Genomic DNA, 19,510 nt, shown 5'->3' with positions numbered 1-19,510 from the left:
ATGAGGCGTCCAAGCCCCATAAAGAGTTACCGTCTGGTGAACCCATAGTGACAGTTCTAGTGAGTCCTAAGGGTCGTGAGGAATTGGAGCAGACTCGATGGAGAGCAAATGCTTTGAAAATGATTAGAGCAAAGAATGTACAGATGTGCTTTATACAATTGATGTATGTATATGAATGGATTGTGATAAGAGTTGTATGAGTCCCTAATAAAATGTTAAAAAAATTTTAAGTTAATGGAAAAAAATGGGATTATTAAAACTCTTTAGCCTATGACACCTGTTCTTTTCATAATCTGATGTATCATGGGCAGCCCTCTGGGGTGTAGAGATGAGTGGAACCCATTGTAACCGTCCGGTTCTACAAGCTGCATGCACCACAGTTTATCCACCCTTCTCTTCTAAAGGAAATTGAGGCTCTTCCCAGACCTCCCTCCTAGAGCAGCTACTGCTTAGATAGACATATACACACACAATACATTTATATAGAAAAATAGACTTATATATGTCATATAACAAACACACATATTATCATTGACTTCTTTTCTTTATTCCCCAAGGGAATCTTAAATGTCTGAATTTTGTATGGCATGGCAAACTATTGCCTTTGTGTAGAAAAAAATGGAAACTGGACATTTCAGCTATGGCATGTGATACAGTAGGAATGCATTACTAAGCTCAGTAACAATTTTGACCCAAAGCAAGCAGCTGTGTGGACAAGCAGCGGGCACCTCTCCTAAAAAGCACCGTCAGGGACACCTTTGTTCGTATCTGAAGCAGCCTTAACCAGGGTGTCCTTTGATCAGGACTGTGTGATGCGCCCTGGATCTTAGACATGTCACAGTAGTAGTTGAGACCCAGCCAGTGAATGTTACTTGTATGAGATATGGCCTAACTCTCCAAGGGAGGGGAGCAGGGGAGGGCGAGGTAAGAGAGAAACCAGAGCCCAAACAATAAATAGCTCTTTGTCCCAGCCTCCTCCCCCAACAACCTGATACCGCAGGGTGAGCAAGGAGCCTTCAGGAGAGGGCATCCTACGCAGAGGCCTGGCTGATGATGATGACCAGATGTGACTTGTTTCTCGGCAGTGTGCGGCTGTGACCTGGCACAAGGTGGTTTCTTCATCAAGAACGGGGAGTACCTCTGCACCCTGGACTACCAGCGGATGTACGGGACACGCTGCCATGGCTGTGGGGAGTTCGTGGAAGGAGAGGTGGTGACTGCCCTGGGCAAGACGTACCACCCCGCCTGCTTCGCCTGCACCATCTGCAAGTAAGTGATTTTCTTTCCAGTTCCCGCCGTTTCCTCAAGCAGAGCCATTCCGGGTTTGGCTGCGATAGCGTAGGAGGTTGTTGTGTTGTTGTTAGGTGCAACCAGTCACTTCTGACTCAGACGCTGCCTGGTCTGCACCATCCTTTCCACTGTTGCTAATTTGAGCCCATTGCTGCAGCCACGAGGCCAGTCCCGCTCGTTGAGGGCCTTGCTCCTTCCCACTGATGCTCCACCGCACCAAGCATGATAGTCCCCTCCTCTGGGATCTTGAATGGCACTTAGTCTTAAAGCATCCTTCTTCTTTTGTGCCCTTAGATGTCTTTATCTTCCTATTGTGTTACCAGTCTTAGTAAAGAAAGTAACTTAGCTGGGAAACGTTGTATGCGGTGTCTACTCTGAAGCACTGTTGCTTATTTGAAGTCAAATCTGAAAGCAGCTGAGCCTTAAAACATTTGGAGCAATGGCAGCCTCGGGGGGATGGCGTAATTTCCTCAAAAGGTGAAGTGTACCTGGAAGACTTCAATCTAGAGAGAATGTTTGTGTTTAAAATGGTCTCATTTACAATCTCGTGGAAGTTGGCAAAGTCTGGCCCACGAACAAAATTAGATGCAACACCTGTTTTGAAAAGTAAGGTTTGACTGATGCATAGCCACACCCACTTATATGCATCTTGCCCATGGCTTTTTCAAGCTGCAATGGTAGAGTTAAACCATGGGGACAGAGACCCTCTGGCCTGCAAGGCCTAAAAAAAATCATTTACAGCCTGACCTTTTGCAGAAGTGTGTCGATCTCTGTTCTGTAGCTATTGATTGTCAATTGGGATTACAGCTAACATCGAGCTAGCTTGCTTAAACCCGTCTCACGGAGAAATGTGATGTGGGATGGGAGTGGGAAGCTGGGTTGCTGTTCAGGTTGAGGACCACCCGTTATAGAATTGAAGATGATTTGATTCCTGTAAGTGGGTGGGTAGAGGGGGGCTTCCCAGCAAGCTCCAGCCCTTTGGGGATCAGTTTAATCCCTCAAGCCCATGCCTTCAGGAATAGCGTGCACAGTACATGATGCCTTTCTGAAAAAAAAAAAAAAAGCAGGAGAGAGGCTTTCTATTGGTTTTCAGCATCAGCTCTTGTTTCTCAGCCAGAGAGAAGTCATTTTATATACTTAATTAAACAAGATGATCGTGATAGTTAAATCATAATAAGACCTAAAGGAAATAGTCACAATTAAATTATTTTACTAGCTTTGCACAGCTATTAGCTCAATTCTCAATTAATTACACTCTTTAAAAATAATAATTTGGCATGTGGCAGGAATTCTGGCTTAATGGGCTAAAACTTTGGGAGGGTTAGGGGAGAGGCTGGTGGTATTAAATCAGTGCTTCCTCCTGACATCTCCATGGTCAGCCTTTTGTGCACAGCATTCTCCAGAGCCCTGGATTGGCATGTTGTGGCCTTGAGTTCTTGTTCTACTTCCTAGCTCCATGAATCATAACTTTCCCAAGGCCATGGCCTCAGTGAAACACGAGGCTGTGCACTAGATGAGAACAGCTGCCCAGACCTGGCTGACCACTGTGGAGTCTCTCTAAATTCCCTTTGCCAGTCTTCCCTTGTGACCCGATAGCCTCCTGCTGATCTAGTGACTCAGGGAGACAGCATTCAAAGCCTTGTGTCCCTCAGCCAGTTTGGGAAAACCTGGGCCCTTTACAGAGCGCCCTGGGTTAGGTGCTGAACTGCTAACCACGAGGTCTCTGGTCCTACAGCTTATATGTTCCTGAGAGGTCGTAGTTTCAAAGTTGGTGGTCATAGATAAGCATTATTTAGCTACGTTCTCGTCTCTGGACCTCTAGCCAGCCAGATCACTCCTTACAAATATCTGTGTGAGTACGTAGACACCCACACATGCTGCTCCTCTCAGGTGCTGATGAGTAGGTTCCAACTCTTAGCCACCCTGTATACAGGAGCATGTGACCCTTCCTGGCCCCGCGCCAGTCTCACACTTGTTATGTTTGAGCCCATTGTTTCAGCCCCTCCTTGATGCCCTTCCTCTTTAAAATACTCTATGTGCCCTTTTGTGACTGGCTAGGATGCAAGAATTTAAACGTGTCCCTGATTACTGGTACCAAGTCCATTTTTGTAGAGTTGTTTTAAATCCACAGTTGTGTGTGTGTTAGGCAACAGAGGGGCGCCTTGAAGAGAAACAGCAACTGTGAAACTAAAAAGTGATGTCCAGAAGCTTGAACTTGCCCTTCAGTATGGCTTCTGTCTTCCCATTGTGAAAAATCAGGTTGACAAAGATTATTGGTAACATGGCCAGTGGCAAATGGCTGGCACGCGAATCGTCATGTTTATGAAATCTGTGGCTTCTTCAGATGGGCTGTTTGCCTGCAGAACTTGGAGAAGAAATGGATAGCAAACACGCAGACACATTTTTGCAAAACATGCCATTATTAAAGATCTAATATACACGGGCATTGTTTCTCTGAGAAGAAGCTAATGCTCATCCGTATTCACAGCATGTTGTATCTCTCCAAGCTTTTAAGAGCCTGGGTCTCAGACCCTCAGAAGCATTCAGATGTTTGGGGGCCAAGTCTAATTTCCCATAACTGTGACCTAAGTGTAGGCGAGGCTCCAGGGCAGGAAAGAGTTCACGCTTGACTAGGAGCCAACCCTCCCAGGGAGGGACCTTAAGCTCCAGTAGGAATTCGTGGCATTTAAAGTAGTTCTTGGTGAAGGAGTTTCGATTGGAAATTTACTACTGTGCGTGCCTTGTGTGGGGACTTGTTAGAACATCCCTCCTCCTACAAGCAACGTAAACCCTCCCGTTCTACTAGCTGGTTGTCTGAGAACCAACGCCCACTTCTTTCTACCCTGAAGGACTGATTGGTTGGGATGACACCTGGCTGGCTGTCTTGGGTAAGACTGCCATCTCAGACATTTTGGCTGGCGACCGACCGCCTTTGCACCGGAGGCCACAAGCAGAAGGAGTTAGAGTAAGAGATGGAATCGCTGGGATAACCCGGAGGGCCGTGTCTTTCTCTCTCCAGACGCCCCTTTCCACCTGGCGACCGAGTCACGTTCAATGGGAGAGACTGCCTTTGTCAACTGTGTGCCCAGCCGATGTCCTCCAGCCCGAAGGAAGCCGCCTGCGCCAGCAGTAAGTGCCCAACCACCTTGAGATGTGAATGCCTTCGTAGCCCATTGGTAGCTTAGGCAGGTACCTGCAGTCGGCTGGTGTTTTGGGAAAATTCCGTTAGCTTCAGGTAAGGAGTGATCCCGGGAGAACCTTCCACGGAAGCCCCTGCAATTAAAGCACCTCCCTTCTTCCCCACAGGCTTAAGAGGTGAGCATTTTGACAGTGGACGAAGGGCAGAGAATTCCACATATGACCACACCTGATGTGCTTTACAGCTATTTCCACTGCCCCCAATGGGGCCAATGTGGTGGCTTGCCCCAGCTCCTCGTGGCGACCTGGTGTGGGTCATGGTCAAGCTGTGCCCCATTGGTCTTGCATGACGTGTTTTGTGGAACTTTCTTCCAAGGGACCTGTGGGCAGGCTTGAGCCTCCGTCCTTCCAGGTGTCAGCTGAGAGCAGGAACCATTCGCAATGCCCAGGGACTCTGTAGTGAGTCATAGAACGCAAAAGCTCACTGTCACGGCCTCAATTCCGACTCATGGCAGCCCTCTTCAACAGGGTAGATGAATTGCCCCTGTGGGTTTCTGAGACTGTACCTCTTTAGGGAGTAGAAAACCTCCTCTCTCTCCTATGGAGCGGCTGGCCTTGTGGTTAACAACCCAACGTAGAACCACTCTGCCTTCGGGGCGCCTCTGTTGATTTGTACGTAAATCGTCCCTTATCTGCCTGGCGGGTTTCTACCATTCCCTCACTTAGCAGACTGTCCGTCCCACGAGAGAGCGTGCCCAAATCCCCAACTCTGCATCCCTGGGAGCTTGCTTTCCCGCGGGAACAGGTCGATGACAAGTATGGACACATGGAGGTGTCTCCTAGGCCACGTGGTAATTAAGTCTTAGGGGGTACGGAGGGGGGAGATGCAGTTCAGTCTTCAGGGCACTCAGGCATGACAAACAAATGGGAATGAGACACACAGACCTGTTGGGCTTTGTAATTCTGTATGAAAAGGTTTCATCTGATCTATGGGAATCCAAACAGAGCCAGCTGGCCCCAGATTTAAAATAACAGCCCATGAAACTATTCCTTCTAGTGAATGACCTTGGCCGGGCAGGTGTCGCTCAGTCAACATCCTCAAAGTCATTGTGCTCTTGTTGTGAACATTGAGTGTCCCATCTGTCTCGCCTTCTTCCGTGGCTGGACACTGGGACACTGGGCAGGGGTCGGCCTGGGGTGCTGTGTACGCCAACCATCTTCTATGTCCTGCAAGTCTCAGGGCCTCAAGATGAGATGAGTTGCCTTTTCTCTGAGGTATTTTCTATGGTTTATAACAAGGATTCCAAACCTTCCTATTAAATCGAAGAGCCTTCTGATGCTGGTTCCAAAGGGGAAATACTCCAGCCGAAGTATTTGCATAGAAATTGCATTTGGCACCTGGGAGGGAAGGAGAGAATGGAGGAAGGGAAGGAGAAACCCAGCACACTGACTGGACCCTTAGTACCTGAATGTGTACTGAGTACTGAAAGACAGCAGGAGCCAGAGCAGGACCACAGCTCCCGCCAGGCCCAATCTGAGCCCCCCGGGGGCTTCCAAGCTGAAAGGGTCACTGTTCTCTGGGCACTTGGCTGCTTCACCACATTCTCCTCATTGCTTGGGGGAAGAAACAGAAGTGGAATATTTTTAAAGCCCTCCACTCCCCAGTCTAATGCACCCTGGGAATAGGTTTTCCAGGCCCTACTCTCCCCAAATAGTTATTTACGTTTCTATTTAAATGCTTTCTTTTGCTTTGTCTGTAGTTTCCTTCCCTCTTCCCCAGGCCCAAAGCCTCCCACTGCTTATTCACTGTTAACCTCTCAATGCAGAAGCACAAAACCAAGGAGGAAGCCAGACCTTTGCAAGTACAAGTTCAGTTGACCACGGAGAGGCAAGGTCTTAAACTGGGCATGACAGAGTTCTAGTGAGCCCAGGTACATGTGTGCGTGCAGTCACACAGGCAACTCCATGCAGCGCCAGCTTGGCTCTTGGCCAGTGTGCCCTCTCGGAGTTGTACCGATCTTACGACCAGTTTGCAGTTGGGCATGGGCCGGTTCTGCTTTTGTTTCTTGACCTCCCAGGACTCTCTTGATCCTGAAAGTCTTCTGAGGAGACATTGAGAAGACAGACGGTCTCCACACTCAGGGAGGCAGAGGCAGGAGAGAGAAGCTGGGTTTTCTCATTTTCCATGACCTATGTATTGAGCACACAACACCGGAATGACAAAAATGCAATTGTGAAACTGAACTTGAGCGCCCCTGGGCTGCCTCTTTGAGGCTAGATTTATAATGGCTCGCTGCCAATGGTAGTTGAGCCCAGCAGTATTGTCTCCTTTGCTCTGGATGGATGGGGTTCCATTGCTGTGTGACTGCTATGGTCAGAACACTGTTCTTTTGAAAATGGCCTCTTCTATTTAGCTAAGCACTCAGATGGCCTTTATGGGAACATGGGCAGAGCCGTCTGTGGAAAAGCCAACTGCTCTCTGGATGCACATAGGCAGAGTCCCCAAACGAAGAAGGGACATAAGTACCGGAGTCCTGGGAATTTGAGCAAGCTTCTGAAGTCCATCGGGCGTAATTAGAAAACGCCCGGCTATTCTTTGTAATGGGTTAGGAATGTCCTATACTTTAAAACCATCCTGGTGTGAAGTTAGTCCCTATTTAAAATAATAATTATAAAACAGTCTTTGAACTTGGAAGAGCTCCCTAGAAAGACTTCTTCTTCTTTTCTTCCACTGTGATCCATTTCCACCCTCCCTGGACAGTAGTCAGAGTCAATGAACTCTTCAGACATCCAGAGTCCTCCCCTGTCTTTGAAACATCTGTTCTGCTCGAAAATGGGTGGGTTCTTCTGAGCCACCGTTAGATAACACGTTGGCTGGCTGTGGATTCCCATGGTCACTGAACTGGGGGAGAAGATGGCTGGAGAGGGAAGACAAAGACGGGAGGGACTGTATTGAGAACTCTCACCAAACGGGCTTGGGGTTTACTGACCAGCGCCGCCGTCTTTCTGCACTGGCAGCTCCGAGGCTGTGCCTCGCTGTTGCATTGGGCTCAATGCTTGCTTCTCTCTGACAGCAATTCCGCTAACCTCTGTAACGAATGCACTGTCTTCTTCAACCCCTCATCTGGTATTTACTGTTTTGGAAATACCACCTCAGTTGAATCCTCATCCCAGCCCTAGAGGTCCGTACTGAGCATGTTAGGGATCCCCCCAAACCACCCCTAGTCCAGTCATTCCCTTGAAAAGCTTGGGGAACTTAGAAAGGCTGGTAGCTCAAACTTACTGTTATTCACAGCAAAAGAAATGGATGGAGATTAATAGCCATCTGCCAAAGCAAACAGGGCCTGGGGCAAAGTCTGGGAGACCAGGCACAGGCTTCCAGCTGTCCTCTTCCTGGGAAGTGCACAGCAGGGCTTCATTCCCCCACCAGTGATGTGTGACAAGGTAGGGAAACTCACCTGAGCCTCAGTGTCCCACTTTCTTAATAGGGTTTGGTCACATCAGCCTGGAGCCCCTCCAGATGCCTTACTGATACAATCTGGCCTAATGTCCCGATCACAAATCACATCGTTCACATAAACTAGCTAGAGTAATGGCCCAAGACCCCAAATCCACAAAGCCCTCTGATCAGACAGACTTAGAAGATGCCTCCCAGGAGCTGGACCAGGGTCAGGCCTTTTCTTGGACTCGTGAGGCTTGAACATCCGCTAACCAACCTTTCACAACACGCCAGTGTTCACCTCTTTTTTCACAGGCGGAGAAAGGCTGAGTCATTTGTCCAAGGACACAGGGTAAATGGCAGAGCAGGAACTGAAAGTCAGCCAGGTGTGCACGAGATTCCGTACGGCTGTCCCCCGTGGCTCCTAAACAGCACGGTGGTCATGCTTACTTTCAAAGGCAGGGGTGCTCAGCCTGGAAGCAGTGACCATAAGGCTGCAGATGTATCAGCATGATTTGATTCCAAGCACAGAGCTCTTTCCGCATGCCAGATCTACCTCTCATCATCCCAAGACTGGGCAAAGGGGCACACTCAGGAGACGTCTCTTAGAAACAAACAAGGCCAATCACACAGGGATGTTCCCGAATCAGAGAAAACAGCCGCTGCATCCACTCTGATGGGGTTTTGGTTCAGTAAGCAGCAAGCATTCCGTAAAATGGAGATAATCATCAAACTTAGCCGACTGGGATGTGGTGACCAGTAATGAAACTGCTTTCCCATTAAGAAAATGGTGGCAAAGTCAACCACTGCCCAGGCCTGGCCTATCCATACCTGCAAAACATGTTTTCGCAGCCAGAAGACATCTTGCTCTACCAGAAGGCTGCACAGAATCCTCTAAAATGCACCTGAATTCCGCCATCTCTGTCTTTGCCCATCATTTGAGGGTTTGGGCTGCCAGGGGTTAAGGAGAAGGTGAGGGGCTGGCATCTGTGTGGGGAGACCTGGAAGCTAGAAGCAGTGGGGATGGAGCTTGGCTTGTCTTTTCCTGCGCAGCCCCATCTATTTTAGGCACCTGAGCTAGAGTAGGCTGCTGTCTACAGTCAGCCTTTCCATTTCAAAGGGCGTCTGACTAGTGTCTGACTGCACGTGGGCTGGTTTGATTGATGTACCGAGTGCCCCCACACAAATCCATCCCGACTCCTCCTCCTCTAGGGAAAGCAGCATCATTATTCCACATCATTTTTCCAGCTGCACTTGGAACTCCCACGGGGATCGGGGGCAAATGCTCTGCTCCAGACCAAACGGAAGTCGTCTCAGATAAAAAAAAAAAACCAGCAGCTCAAAGGAAAGAACTTTCCAGTTTGTTTCTCGTTCTGTTTGGCACAATCGACTTTAAGAGTTGCAAGACCATTTTCTTTTCTTTCTTTCTTTTAAAATCATCTTATTGGGGCTCTTACAGCTCTTATCACAATCCGTACGTACATCCATTGTGCCAAGCACATTTGTACATAGGTTGCCATTTTCAAAACATTTTCAAATCGTCATTTTCAAAACATTTTCTTTCTACTTGACCTCTTGATATCAGCTCCTCATTTCCCCCCTCCTCCTCCCTCTTGAACCCTTGATAATTTATTAAAATTTTTTTCGTATTTCCCTCCACCCACTCTTCTGTTGTCTGTCCCCCTGGGAAGGGGTTATATGTAGATCATCATTGTGATTGGTTCCTCCTTTCTCCCCCCACCTTCCCCTTTCCCTCCTGGTATTGATACTCCCATTATTGGTCCTGAGGGTTTTATCTGTCCTGGAGTCCCTGTGTTTCCAGCTCTGATCTGTACCCGTGCACATGCTCTGGTTTCGCTGGATTTGTAAGGTAGAATAGAGGCCATGATAGTGGGTGGGGGGAAGCATTAAAGAATTAGAGCAAAGTTGTGTATTTCATCAATCAGTGCTATACTGCACCCTGATTGGCTCATCTCTTCCTTGTGATCCTTCTGTAAGGGGATGTCCAACTGTCTACAGATGGGCTCCCTCTCATTCACATTGATAGGATTTTTTGTTCTGGGTCTTTGATGCCTGATACTTGATCCCATCGATATGGTCACAGGCTAGTGTGCTTTTTCCATGTGGGCTTTGTTGCTTCTCAGCTAGATGGCCGCTTGTTTATCTTCAAGCCTTTAAGACCCCCAGATGCTGTATTTTTGATAGCCAGGCACTAACAGCTTTCTTCACTACATTTCCTTATGCACCCATTTCATCTTCAGTGATCATGTCGGGAAGGTGAGCATCACAGAATGCTGGATTATTAGAATAAAGTGTTCTTGTGTTGAAGGAGTACTTGAGTAGAGGCCTGATATCTGTCTGCTACCTAAATACTTAACATATAAATCTACATAGATATATTTCCCTATCATTATATATAAATATATTCACACGTGTACATGCCTGTATTTAGACACCTATAAATGTCCTTTGCCTCCTAGTTAATTCTATTTCCTTTTACTTTCCTCTAGTCCCACTATCATGTTCAGCCTTCATTCGGGTTTCAGCAAATCCTCTTGGCTACATTTTGCCCTTGATTAAGCCCCACCAGGCATCCTATGCCCTCCTCGCCATCAATTTTAGATCATTTGTTGTTCCCTTGGCAAGACTGTTTCCTTTGCCCGTGTAACCCCCAAACCAAACTCGCCGCCATCAAGTCCATTCTGACTCAGAGAGACCCTGTGCTGGTGTGGTCTCTCTGGAAAACCCAGGTGGGAATTGTTGGCCGAGGCGTGTCATCGGCAGAGTGATAACGATGTGCCTGGAGCCAGGTTCCCATTCTGCCATGCCCGACCTTGTTGGCTATGAGCAGTCTCTCTGACTCCTGGCTCTTCTTACTTCGTCTAGAGAAATAGATAGTAGTCTGCCCCATAGAGTTAAATGAGTACATATCTCACAGCATTGTACACTCATCAAACAGTAACATACTGTTCAGGCACCGATGTCTGGATTTCTATGCAAGATGATCCCTGCTCCATGGAAATCAACTCAACGCCAACTGGAGTTCCAGAGCCTGTACATGAGATGCACTGTAGATGAGAAAAGAGTAGAATAGAATGACGTCATCATATCTCCTAACCATCTATGGACTCGCTGCCTTCACGTCACTGCTGAGTCCGTTCGAGACTGCTACTGATGACGGGTGTAGAAAGCCCAGTCTCCCACGGAGCTGCTGGTGGTTTCAAAGTGCTGACTCTGTGGATCGCAGCCCAACCTGTAACCGCAACACCACCAGGGCTCCCTATTTACGGACTAGCTACCATTTCTGATGGCCAGCCAGAATTCTGCCCTTTAAACGAACTGTGGGGCTCAAACGGACAAGAACAGCTTGAAGGGTTAGACCATGAGTTAATGGCAATGGAGGAGGAACAATTCTACAAAGAAAGATGGGGACATCGCCTAACTTGAAGAATGTGGTCAATGTCACTGGGGGGAAAATTGTGCCTGTAAAAACGTGTTGAGGCGCGGCCGGGTGGGCGGGCGCGGCACGTCCGTTCCGAGTGGCGTAATATCCCCGCTCGTCCGTGTCTCCACTCCTCCCCCTCAGTTTGGGGCGGGCGGGGAGCATGGCTTCCGAGATGGAGTCATCGCTGGAGGCAAGCTTCTCGTCCAGCGGCGTGCTGCCGGGGACTTCAGGGTTTCTGCCTCCGGCCCGTTCCCGTATCTTCAAGATTATCGTGATCGGTGACTCCAATGTGAGCAAGACGTGCCTGACCTTCCGCTTTTGCGCTGGCCGTTTCCCGGACCGCACCGAGGCCACTATGGGGTGGACTTCCGAGAATGAGCGGTGGAGATAGATGGCGAGCGCATCAAGACCCAGCTATGGGACACAGCAGGGCAAGAGCGATTCCGAAAGAGCATGGTGCAGCACTACTACCGGAATGTTCACGCCAGTTGTCTTTGTGTACGATACGTGGCTAGTTTCCATAGCCTGCCCTCTTGGATAGAAGAATGCAAACAACACCTGCTTGCCCATGATATTCCACGGATTCTCGATGGAAATAAATGCGACTTGAGAAGTGCCATTCAGGTACCCACAGACTTGGCACAAAAATTTGCTGACACACACAGTATGCCTTTGTTTGAAACCTCTGCCAAAAACCCCAATGATAACGACCACGTGGAAGCGATATTCATGACCTTGGCTCATAAGCATAAGAGTCACAAACCATTAATGCTAAGCCAGCCCCCTGATGATGGGGTTATCCTGAAGCCTGAACCAAAGCCTGCAATGACGTGCTGGTGCTAAGTGACATTGTTCATGGTGCTGTCTCATTTTGACTAAGAAAATATGTCTGAAGTGTGACAGTGATAAGTCAAAAGTTTGATCCCCAACCTAGTGGATCATCCTGGCACCTTACTGTTTATCATTGTCATGCTTACTTTTGTACTCTGGTATCAACTTAATCAAGTCTGTCACTGTGACAGCGCAAGGCACAGTTGGTCTTCAGATGAGGGTGAGGTGAAGCAAAGGTAGGATGAGTCAGCTGCTCTTTCTGCTGAGAGCCTGTGAAGGAAGCTTCGCAGGAGAATGTGACGTGTCTTAAGGGCCAGCAACTGTTCAATCCCCCAGTGGTAGGAGTGGAAAATGAATGGGGAATTTAGTACATAATACCGGTCTACTTTTTGATGGAATGTGTTTGCACTGGGAGAAAGACTGGCGTTTGCCTCTCCACAAAGTTCTTCATGTTTCAGTTACAGTTTTAATTGCATTGGCATTGGCACAGGTTTGAGCCAAGATTTTAGGACCAGTGGGGTAGGAGTAGAATAGAATGTCTTCTGGTTCTCAGCCCAGAAAGGTGTCTGCTTTAATAGTTCTAGATTTCTCGATGCTTCTAATTAATATCAGTCAGTCAGTTCTATAGAGATCACTTTCTTTTAAAAGAGCCATTTGAATTGTTTTCTTACTAAATCCTATTAAATGAGCCCCCCACTCGCCCCCCCCCCCCCAGAAAAGTCAGATTTAAATCAAATGAAGTGATAGAATTTGGTGCTTTATGTTTTGTTTCAGCCTTTTTAAAACAATGAAAAGTGAATTGGAAACCTCGGAAGAGTTGTAACACGGGGGACAGAGGTACATATAGTTCTTGGCTGCCAATAGCAGGCCTATATTTAGCTTCAGGACATTTCAAAGATTGTGTATCTGGCATAGGCTCTTTTGCTCTCTCCTGCCCTCACTCCCCATGTCACCTTGATTGATGTACAATAACGACTAAATGAATTAACAACCTGAACTTGAATTATAGCACTAAGGGTATATCTCCGACTGCTGTGGGTCTATGTTTCTGCAATAGACTGTGATAAAGCTCATCCGTTTCAAATTTCCTTAAGATGTGTGCTTACCGCAAGCTGTTTCTCAGGGTGAAACATAAATATTGGAAAATGTCTATCCCTGTGCAAAGAATATTTCAAAGAGTCTAATCCTGAGTATTTTTCATGTGGATTTAAAGTTTTGCACAAAGAAAATAGCAAGCTGCATATGCAGCTGTGTAACATATATGGAATGTGAGCCATGAACTTCAGCTGAAGTGTGCATACTCACTGATTCTGGTAGATTGCTGTCCTTGGGAAGTTTCGAGGAAATTAGGTTAAATACATAATCTAGTTGAGGATTTGGTTTAGTCATCCTGGTGGTTCTTTCAGGATAACTGAAGCTTTAAAACCTGATAATTGTATTAATGGAACCAATTTAAAATGATGATGATTTAAAGGAAACCATCTTTGAGTTTCCAATATGAGAAGTTATAGGAAAACAAATTTGGCTTTATGTGATTGTAGGGTGATGAGTCCATTACTCTTGGTCAACCTACTCTTAATCAAATCGACTTTCTCTTTTTAAATTCATGTTCCTTTGTAACTATTTTAATGGGAAACAAAGACCGCTGTCATCATTTTGATGTGATGGTGGTATCTACCCAGTGGCATCCGGTCCTTGTGTTCTAATGAAGGGGATTCGTGTGTTCAGAGACATGTTCTAAAACGGAGGGAGAAAGTTTACAAATGTTTCAGGCACATTTTTGTTTTTCAGTACTTCTATTAATGGTTTAAGAAATAATTATTTAACTTTAGTTCTTTTTATAAGAAATTAGTGGCAAATATACCTTCTAGTTCTGTGATGGGACTTATATTTTCACCCTACTATTTATTAATCTTAAAAGATTTGTATCCCATTTGTAACAATTTGTTCTAATTTTTTGTATGTATCCTTACATTAAGATAAAAATAACATCTGTCAATAAAGCTTCTAGATATTTTTCCAAAATATTTATAAAATGCTTCATTGACTGTTGAGACATCACTTTCAGAATGGCGACTATCTAGAAACGAATCATTAACTTCCAAGCACAAGTCATACGTTGGGTAAACTATAAATTTCTTGTACTTGTGCTCATCAGTTGACATCAGACATATTTTGGATAAGTGGTAAATTGAGAGTACCAAAAGAAAGAAATAAGGAAATAAATGCAGGTATCTATTAATGACTATACTTTATGGAAAGCTTATTATTTCTTCATAGAACCCCAACTCAGATAAATTTGTTATGAAATAATCTCACTGTAACATCACCTCCCCCTCCCTGCCCCTGAGGATGTAGTTCAATAAACTAACTTTGCCATAAAAAAAAAGCGTTGAATTGGTACATATTTACTGTGTCGTTTCAACGACAAGGACCAGAGAAGACACCATGGCAGAGCAGAAGGACCGACAGAGAAAAGACGAAACCTTGGAGACCAAGCAGGTGCAGTTTGCCTGCATCTCCATGACTGCCTTTGCTTTCGATGATCCCCCCATCAGATCTTTTGAGCCTCCGGTGCTTCAAAGGTTGACTCGGGCTCCTCATCCCAGACTTGCCCGGGGCTTCCCTTCCATTCTCAAATGGAGCAGGGGTTCTTCAGGAGCTTCCCAATAAAGGTGGTCGAGCTGTCTTTCTGCGAGAATTGAGGAATGTCAGGAGAAGTGGACACACGGCTGCTGGTCACTCCTCTGGCCTGCTACGTTCGCATCACCCCCACACGGCTGAGGATCCAACCCATGCGAGAGGGTCCCTTGTTGACCGGCCCTTCTAGACTCCATCAAGGATCGCATCTGTGTAGTGAAGCTTGGATAGCAAAGAAGAAATATGTGAGAAGGGAAATTGGTGGACATCACCGAGCTGGAGAAATTCATTCACCTACAAAAGCTGTTCTGCGAGGAAGCGTCAAAAGACATGTTGGAACATCCCATGAGCTTTCGTTCCATTGTTACACCAACTTGCTGAAGGCCCCTCAGATGCTGCCATCATAGCTTTCTTAACTATGGCCATAGTTGTCCCCAGCTGTCATTTCAGCTCTGGAATACCGTCGGTGGGTTTGCCCACCACTGCCATCAGAACGCAGCAGGTCTGGTTGAGAAGCCCCTAGCCAGGACCCCTTTGTTTGGAGGAGTCACGGCACTGAGGTCTGCCCCTCAGTGGTTTTTAAAGGCTGTTGAAATTCCAGTTCCTATCTGTTCCCCCGCTTCTTGGGAGCTGGATGTGTGCCCAGGAAAAAACCTTTGCCCATTTTGATCTTCTCAGAAGTCATAAAATATTAACCCAAAGCATTTGGGTCGAAAATGAAGGTTACCAGGGAGGGTCGTTGCCTGGGATACTAGGCCCTCTGTGGAGTGTTCATTTCAAGTTTCTAAGAGCAAGGTCAAGTCTGAGTTACTTAACCTATTAAAAGAATTCTTCCCCTGGTTAGAAGCAGAAAAGCAACCTGCCCAGTGAAATGGTCCCCACCTCACAGCTGGCAAAGCTCTGCTAATAGGACAACTGCCACCCAGTCACTTCCAAGTCCATGTCACCTCCACTCCACCAGTCTTCCTTCCAGAGTGCTCATCTGTGTAAAGTGGGGGTTCTGGAAAGTGCCCACTCTGTCTGGTAATTTTTTATTTCTAGCAGGCAGCCTGGCATGCAGTGGGAGCCCATTAAATGTCTGCTGATCCAAGAATAAAGTAATCCATGGGTGACTGGCTCCTTCACTCAGTGTTTGTGACCCTTCAGCGGCTGTCACTAACCCCATCCCTCACATATCTACCATCACCTCCCCACCCCAGGGCTCTTTGATGCATTGGCCACCCAGGACTCATCCGTGCTCCCCGGGACTCAGGTTCCTCTGTGTGTCCCTGCCTTTCCTCCTGTCCTAGCCGCAGCCTGGAACCTCTTCCTCTCCCCAACTCACCAGAGCAGAGCTTACCACTTCTGTCTGGTTCCTAGCGCCTGCACGAGAGTCTCGTCTTGAGGAAGGAAGGGAGGCGCAGAGCTCAGTGATCAGGGGGTGACTGGTTATGTATTGGTGTGAGGACACGCTGGACAGATGGGCCGTGGGAGTGAAACTGCTAAGAAATGGGGGTTCGTAGCACTTTCCCCGCTCTGTGGCAGTATGCTTCCACAAAAGTTAAGGCAAATGGGGGGAAGGGTCTCTGAAAACTCCTTGTACTGTTTTGTGTGTGTCTGTGTGCGTGTGCGCACGCGCATGTGTGTGCATGTGCACCGGGTAAAGGTTGACGGAACAAATCAGTTTTCCATTCAACAATCCATACATATTTCGCTTCCCGCCATCGATGAGGGACAGTCCCCACCGTATGATGTCTCTTATCCCAATCCTCCCTGGGCTTCCCCTTTCTAGCCTTCCTCTCTTCCCTCCCTTGCCTGCCTCCTGACCGTTGTCCGGGGCCAGTGCTGCCCTCTTGACCTCAAATGGTTGACCCCTGGAACTCCCCAGAGTTCTGTTCACCTTGTCGACCTGTCCAGCGTTTAGCTGGAAATCGAGCCATGAGGTAGGGGGGCAGGGCAGGGGCAGTTCAGTCCCAGGACTGAAGGGTGACTAAGAACCTAGTTCCTTGGATGATTTGTATAACTTTTCTGTAAATCTGAAACTCTTCTACAATAAAATGGGAAGCCTTTAAGCCTTCCTGGGCCTCTCCAGGCAGCCTGTCAGTGGAGCCTCTTAATTCCCACAGGGCTGCAAACGTAAGCCCTGTGTGCAAGCACTTAGCATATTACAGTGTTTTCACTGCATTAAATATATATTCTTAAAGAATAGCTGTAGATTTCTAGAAAAGTTACAAAACTAGTACAGGGAGCTCTGCAATAACCACCCCCAGCTTCCCTCCGTGTTGCATCACAGGTTCCCATGGTGCACTTGTTCACAACCCGTGCCAGCAGCGAGAGGTGCATCTTCATGGCTACAGCTGAGCCCTCCCTCTCGCCCTCAAAGAAAGGGACTCTGCGTACAAAGACCCTGTTGTCTTTCTCTCTTGTGCCAGGTCCAGCACATACACCCCTGAATGCTCAGGCCACGGGCTCTGAGCCTTCGCAGCCTCTCAGTCGGACTTTTCTGACTGTAAAACGAGGCAGCTGCTAGAGACAGGGACCGGGGAGAGAGAAGCAGTGAGGCCCCAGCACCCCGAGGTCACCGCTCTCCCTACGGGTGGCCAGTCCCGCTGATTCTGCTCGGCAGGTGAAGCACCCCTGCTTCCTGGTAAAGACGCCCTGATGATGTCGTGGGCCACCAGTCGGGGTACAGAGTCAGCAGTTCGAGACCACTAGCCGCTTTTCTGGAAAGAGAGAAGGCTTTCTGCCCCGGCAGAGATTTACAGACCCCCCGAACCAATGATGCGGCCGTGCTCTGCCCTGCCGGATCGCAGTGAGTCAAAGGGCTCGGTGACAGTGACTTTATGGTTTGGGCATTGGTTTCTTCTAGTTGGGCTTTGGTCACTAGTCTTCTCAAGAACAGTTTATTTTGAGCGTCAGACAGGAGACCCCGAAGCCTTGCAGTGTCTTGGGCTTCGTCATAGCTGGGCCTGCTCTCATGTATCACGGTCAGAGCCCAGCTCCCAGCTTAGCCTGCCGTTCACGGCCACTCTCACTGTCACATACACCCTCAACTCACGGGCACCACACTTTCAGTCTGTGTTCCTCTCCCAGCAGAAGGGAAGGGCCGTGCTGTGGCGAGTACACACACCTTCATCTGGGCCAGCAGTTCTCAACCTGTGGGTCACGACCTCTTTGGGAGTCGAACGACCCTTTCATAACAGTAGCAAAATCACAGTGATGAAGTAGCAATAAAAATAATTTTATGGTTGGGGGGTCACCACAATATGAGGAACTAACTGTATGAAAGGGTTGAGGCATGAGGAAGGTTGAGAACTGCTGGTCAAGGCATAAGTCTCCGAACTCACTTGACCTTTTACCAGGGAAAAATGGATGTGGCACCCCTTGGCAATTAAAAATGTTTGTTCTATTGCCCACCCGCCAAGATCGAGTGTAGGCACCTGGTTTTGCAGCCCCACTGGGTTGTGCTGGGGCACCCAGGGGTGATATCGGTCACTGTGGGAAACACTGTTAGGATTGGGTGCCATCGTTGGGAGATCCTTTGGGAATGACTCTTGGCTCTCAGGACCGTGGGCTGCCTGCTGCTTGCTGCACGGAGGCCTTCCCGAGGTTGGTACAAGGACTGGGGAGAGTATGCGGTGACCCACTCCTATTTTCTCATCCCCTTCCCTGCTTTCTCCCATGCCCCTGACTTCATAGAAGAGGGGTGCTTGGCTGTCTCAGACACTTGTGTTGGTGACAGAATCAAAGGTTTTTTTTTAAAAAAGATAGAGACATTCGAGATTGTATGTCCCCTCAACTCTGAGTGTGACATTGGGGGGCAGGCCCTGCTCTCTGTGGCCAGCACTTGTCCTCAACAGGCCCCTGGAGCGTAAGTCACTGCTCAGTTGAGATTAGAATTCTAACCTGGTGGATAGTTTCAATATCACTATTGAAAAAAAAATTTTTTTAAGGATTCGTTTTTTTTAAACCTTATCCCATTTTTTTTTCATTGTGGCAACATTCTAGGTGATGAAAGATTTGCCCTGCCAGCAATTGTTACAGAAATACTCTAGGACATTATGTGCATCATGCTGTCTAGTGACCATCCTTGTCCGCGTTGATCTTAAACTACACCGCCGCCCTTAGCAGACGCTCCTTGCTCCCTCAGCATTGGCTGCTGCTCTCCCCTCTTTCATGCCCTGATAACCACTCATGACCTTGTCTCTCTACCTCCTTGTCTAGTCTAGAGACCTCATGGAAGTGGGAGCACTCACTGTGCATCCTTTGTCATTGACTTAATCTCACTCAACCCAGCATTTTGAAAGTTCATCCACGAGGTGGCATGCATTTGAGGACTTCGATGCTCCTATTATTCTAAAGAGCCCTGATAACTCAGTGGCTAAGCACTCATCTACGAACCCAAAGATCGCGGTTCAAACCCACCAGCCACTCTGGAAAAAGATGTGGCATATCTACCTACAAACATGACAGCCTTGGGAACCTCAGGTGGCAGCTCTGCTCTGTCCTCTGGGGTTACCTATGAGTCAATAGCAAATGATGGCAGTGGGTAAGCATCAAACTGTTAACCAAGAGGTCAGTAGTTCAAACCCAGCAGCCACTCTGAGGGAGAAAGATGAGGCTGTCTGCTCCCAGAATGATGCACAGTCTTAGAAATCCGAGACAAGTCCCTGTGAGTTGTCACTGACCCGATGGCAATGGGCTTTGAGGTTGATGACTCTACTGAGTATGGGGCAGGGAGCCCCGGG

General features: G+C 47.7%; 1 protein-coding gene and 1 pseudogene across 1 annotated transcript in view; both read left to right on the top strand.

Moving 5' to 3' along the window:
• ABLIM1 (actin binding LIM protein 1) overlaps positions 1-19,510 on the top strand; it is a 232,406-nt gene that overhangs the window by 89,101 nt on the left and 123,795 nt on the right. The window contains exons 3-4 of the mRNA XM_075534800.1: positions 1,086-1,269; positions 4,310-4,419. Of these exons, the coding sequence (XP_075390915.1) occupies positions 1,086-1,269; positions 4,310-4,419 (294 nt within the window). The remainder of the gene's footprint in view (positions 1-1,085; positions 1,270-4,309; positions 4,420-19,510) is intronic.
• Positions 11,458-12,155, top strand: LOC142429733 (ras-related protein Rab-33B pseudogene; annotated as a pseudogene).

The sequence above is a fragment of the Tenrec ecaudatus genome, chromosome 16 (assembly GCF_050624435.1).
Source record: "Tenrec ecaudatus isolate mTenEca1 chromosome 16, mTenEca1.hap1, whole genome shotgun sequence".
Classification (NCBI taxonomy): Eukaryota; Metazoa; Chordata; class Mammalia; order Afrosoricida; family Tenrecidae; genus Tenrec; species Tenrec ecaudatus.
Note: the sequence above shows the minus strand (reverse complement) of the source record. Positions and strands in the feature narration are given on the sequence as shown.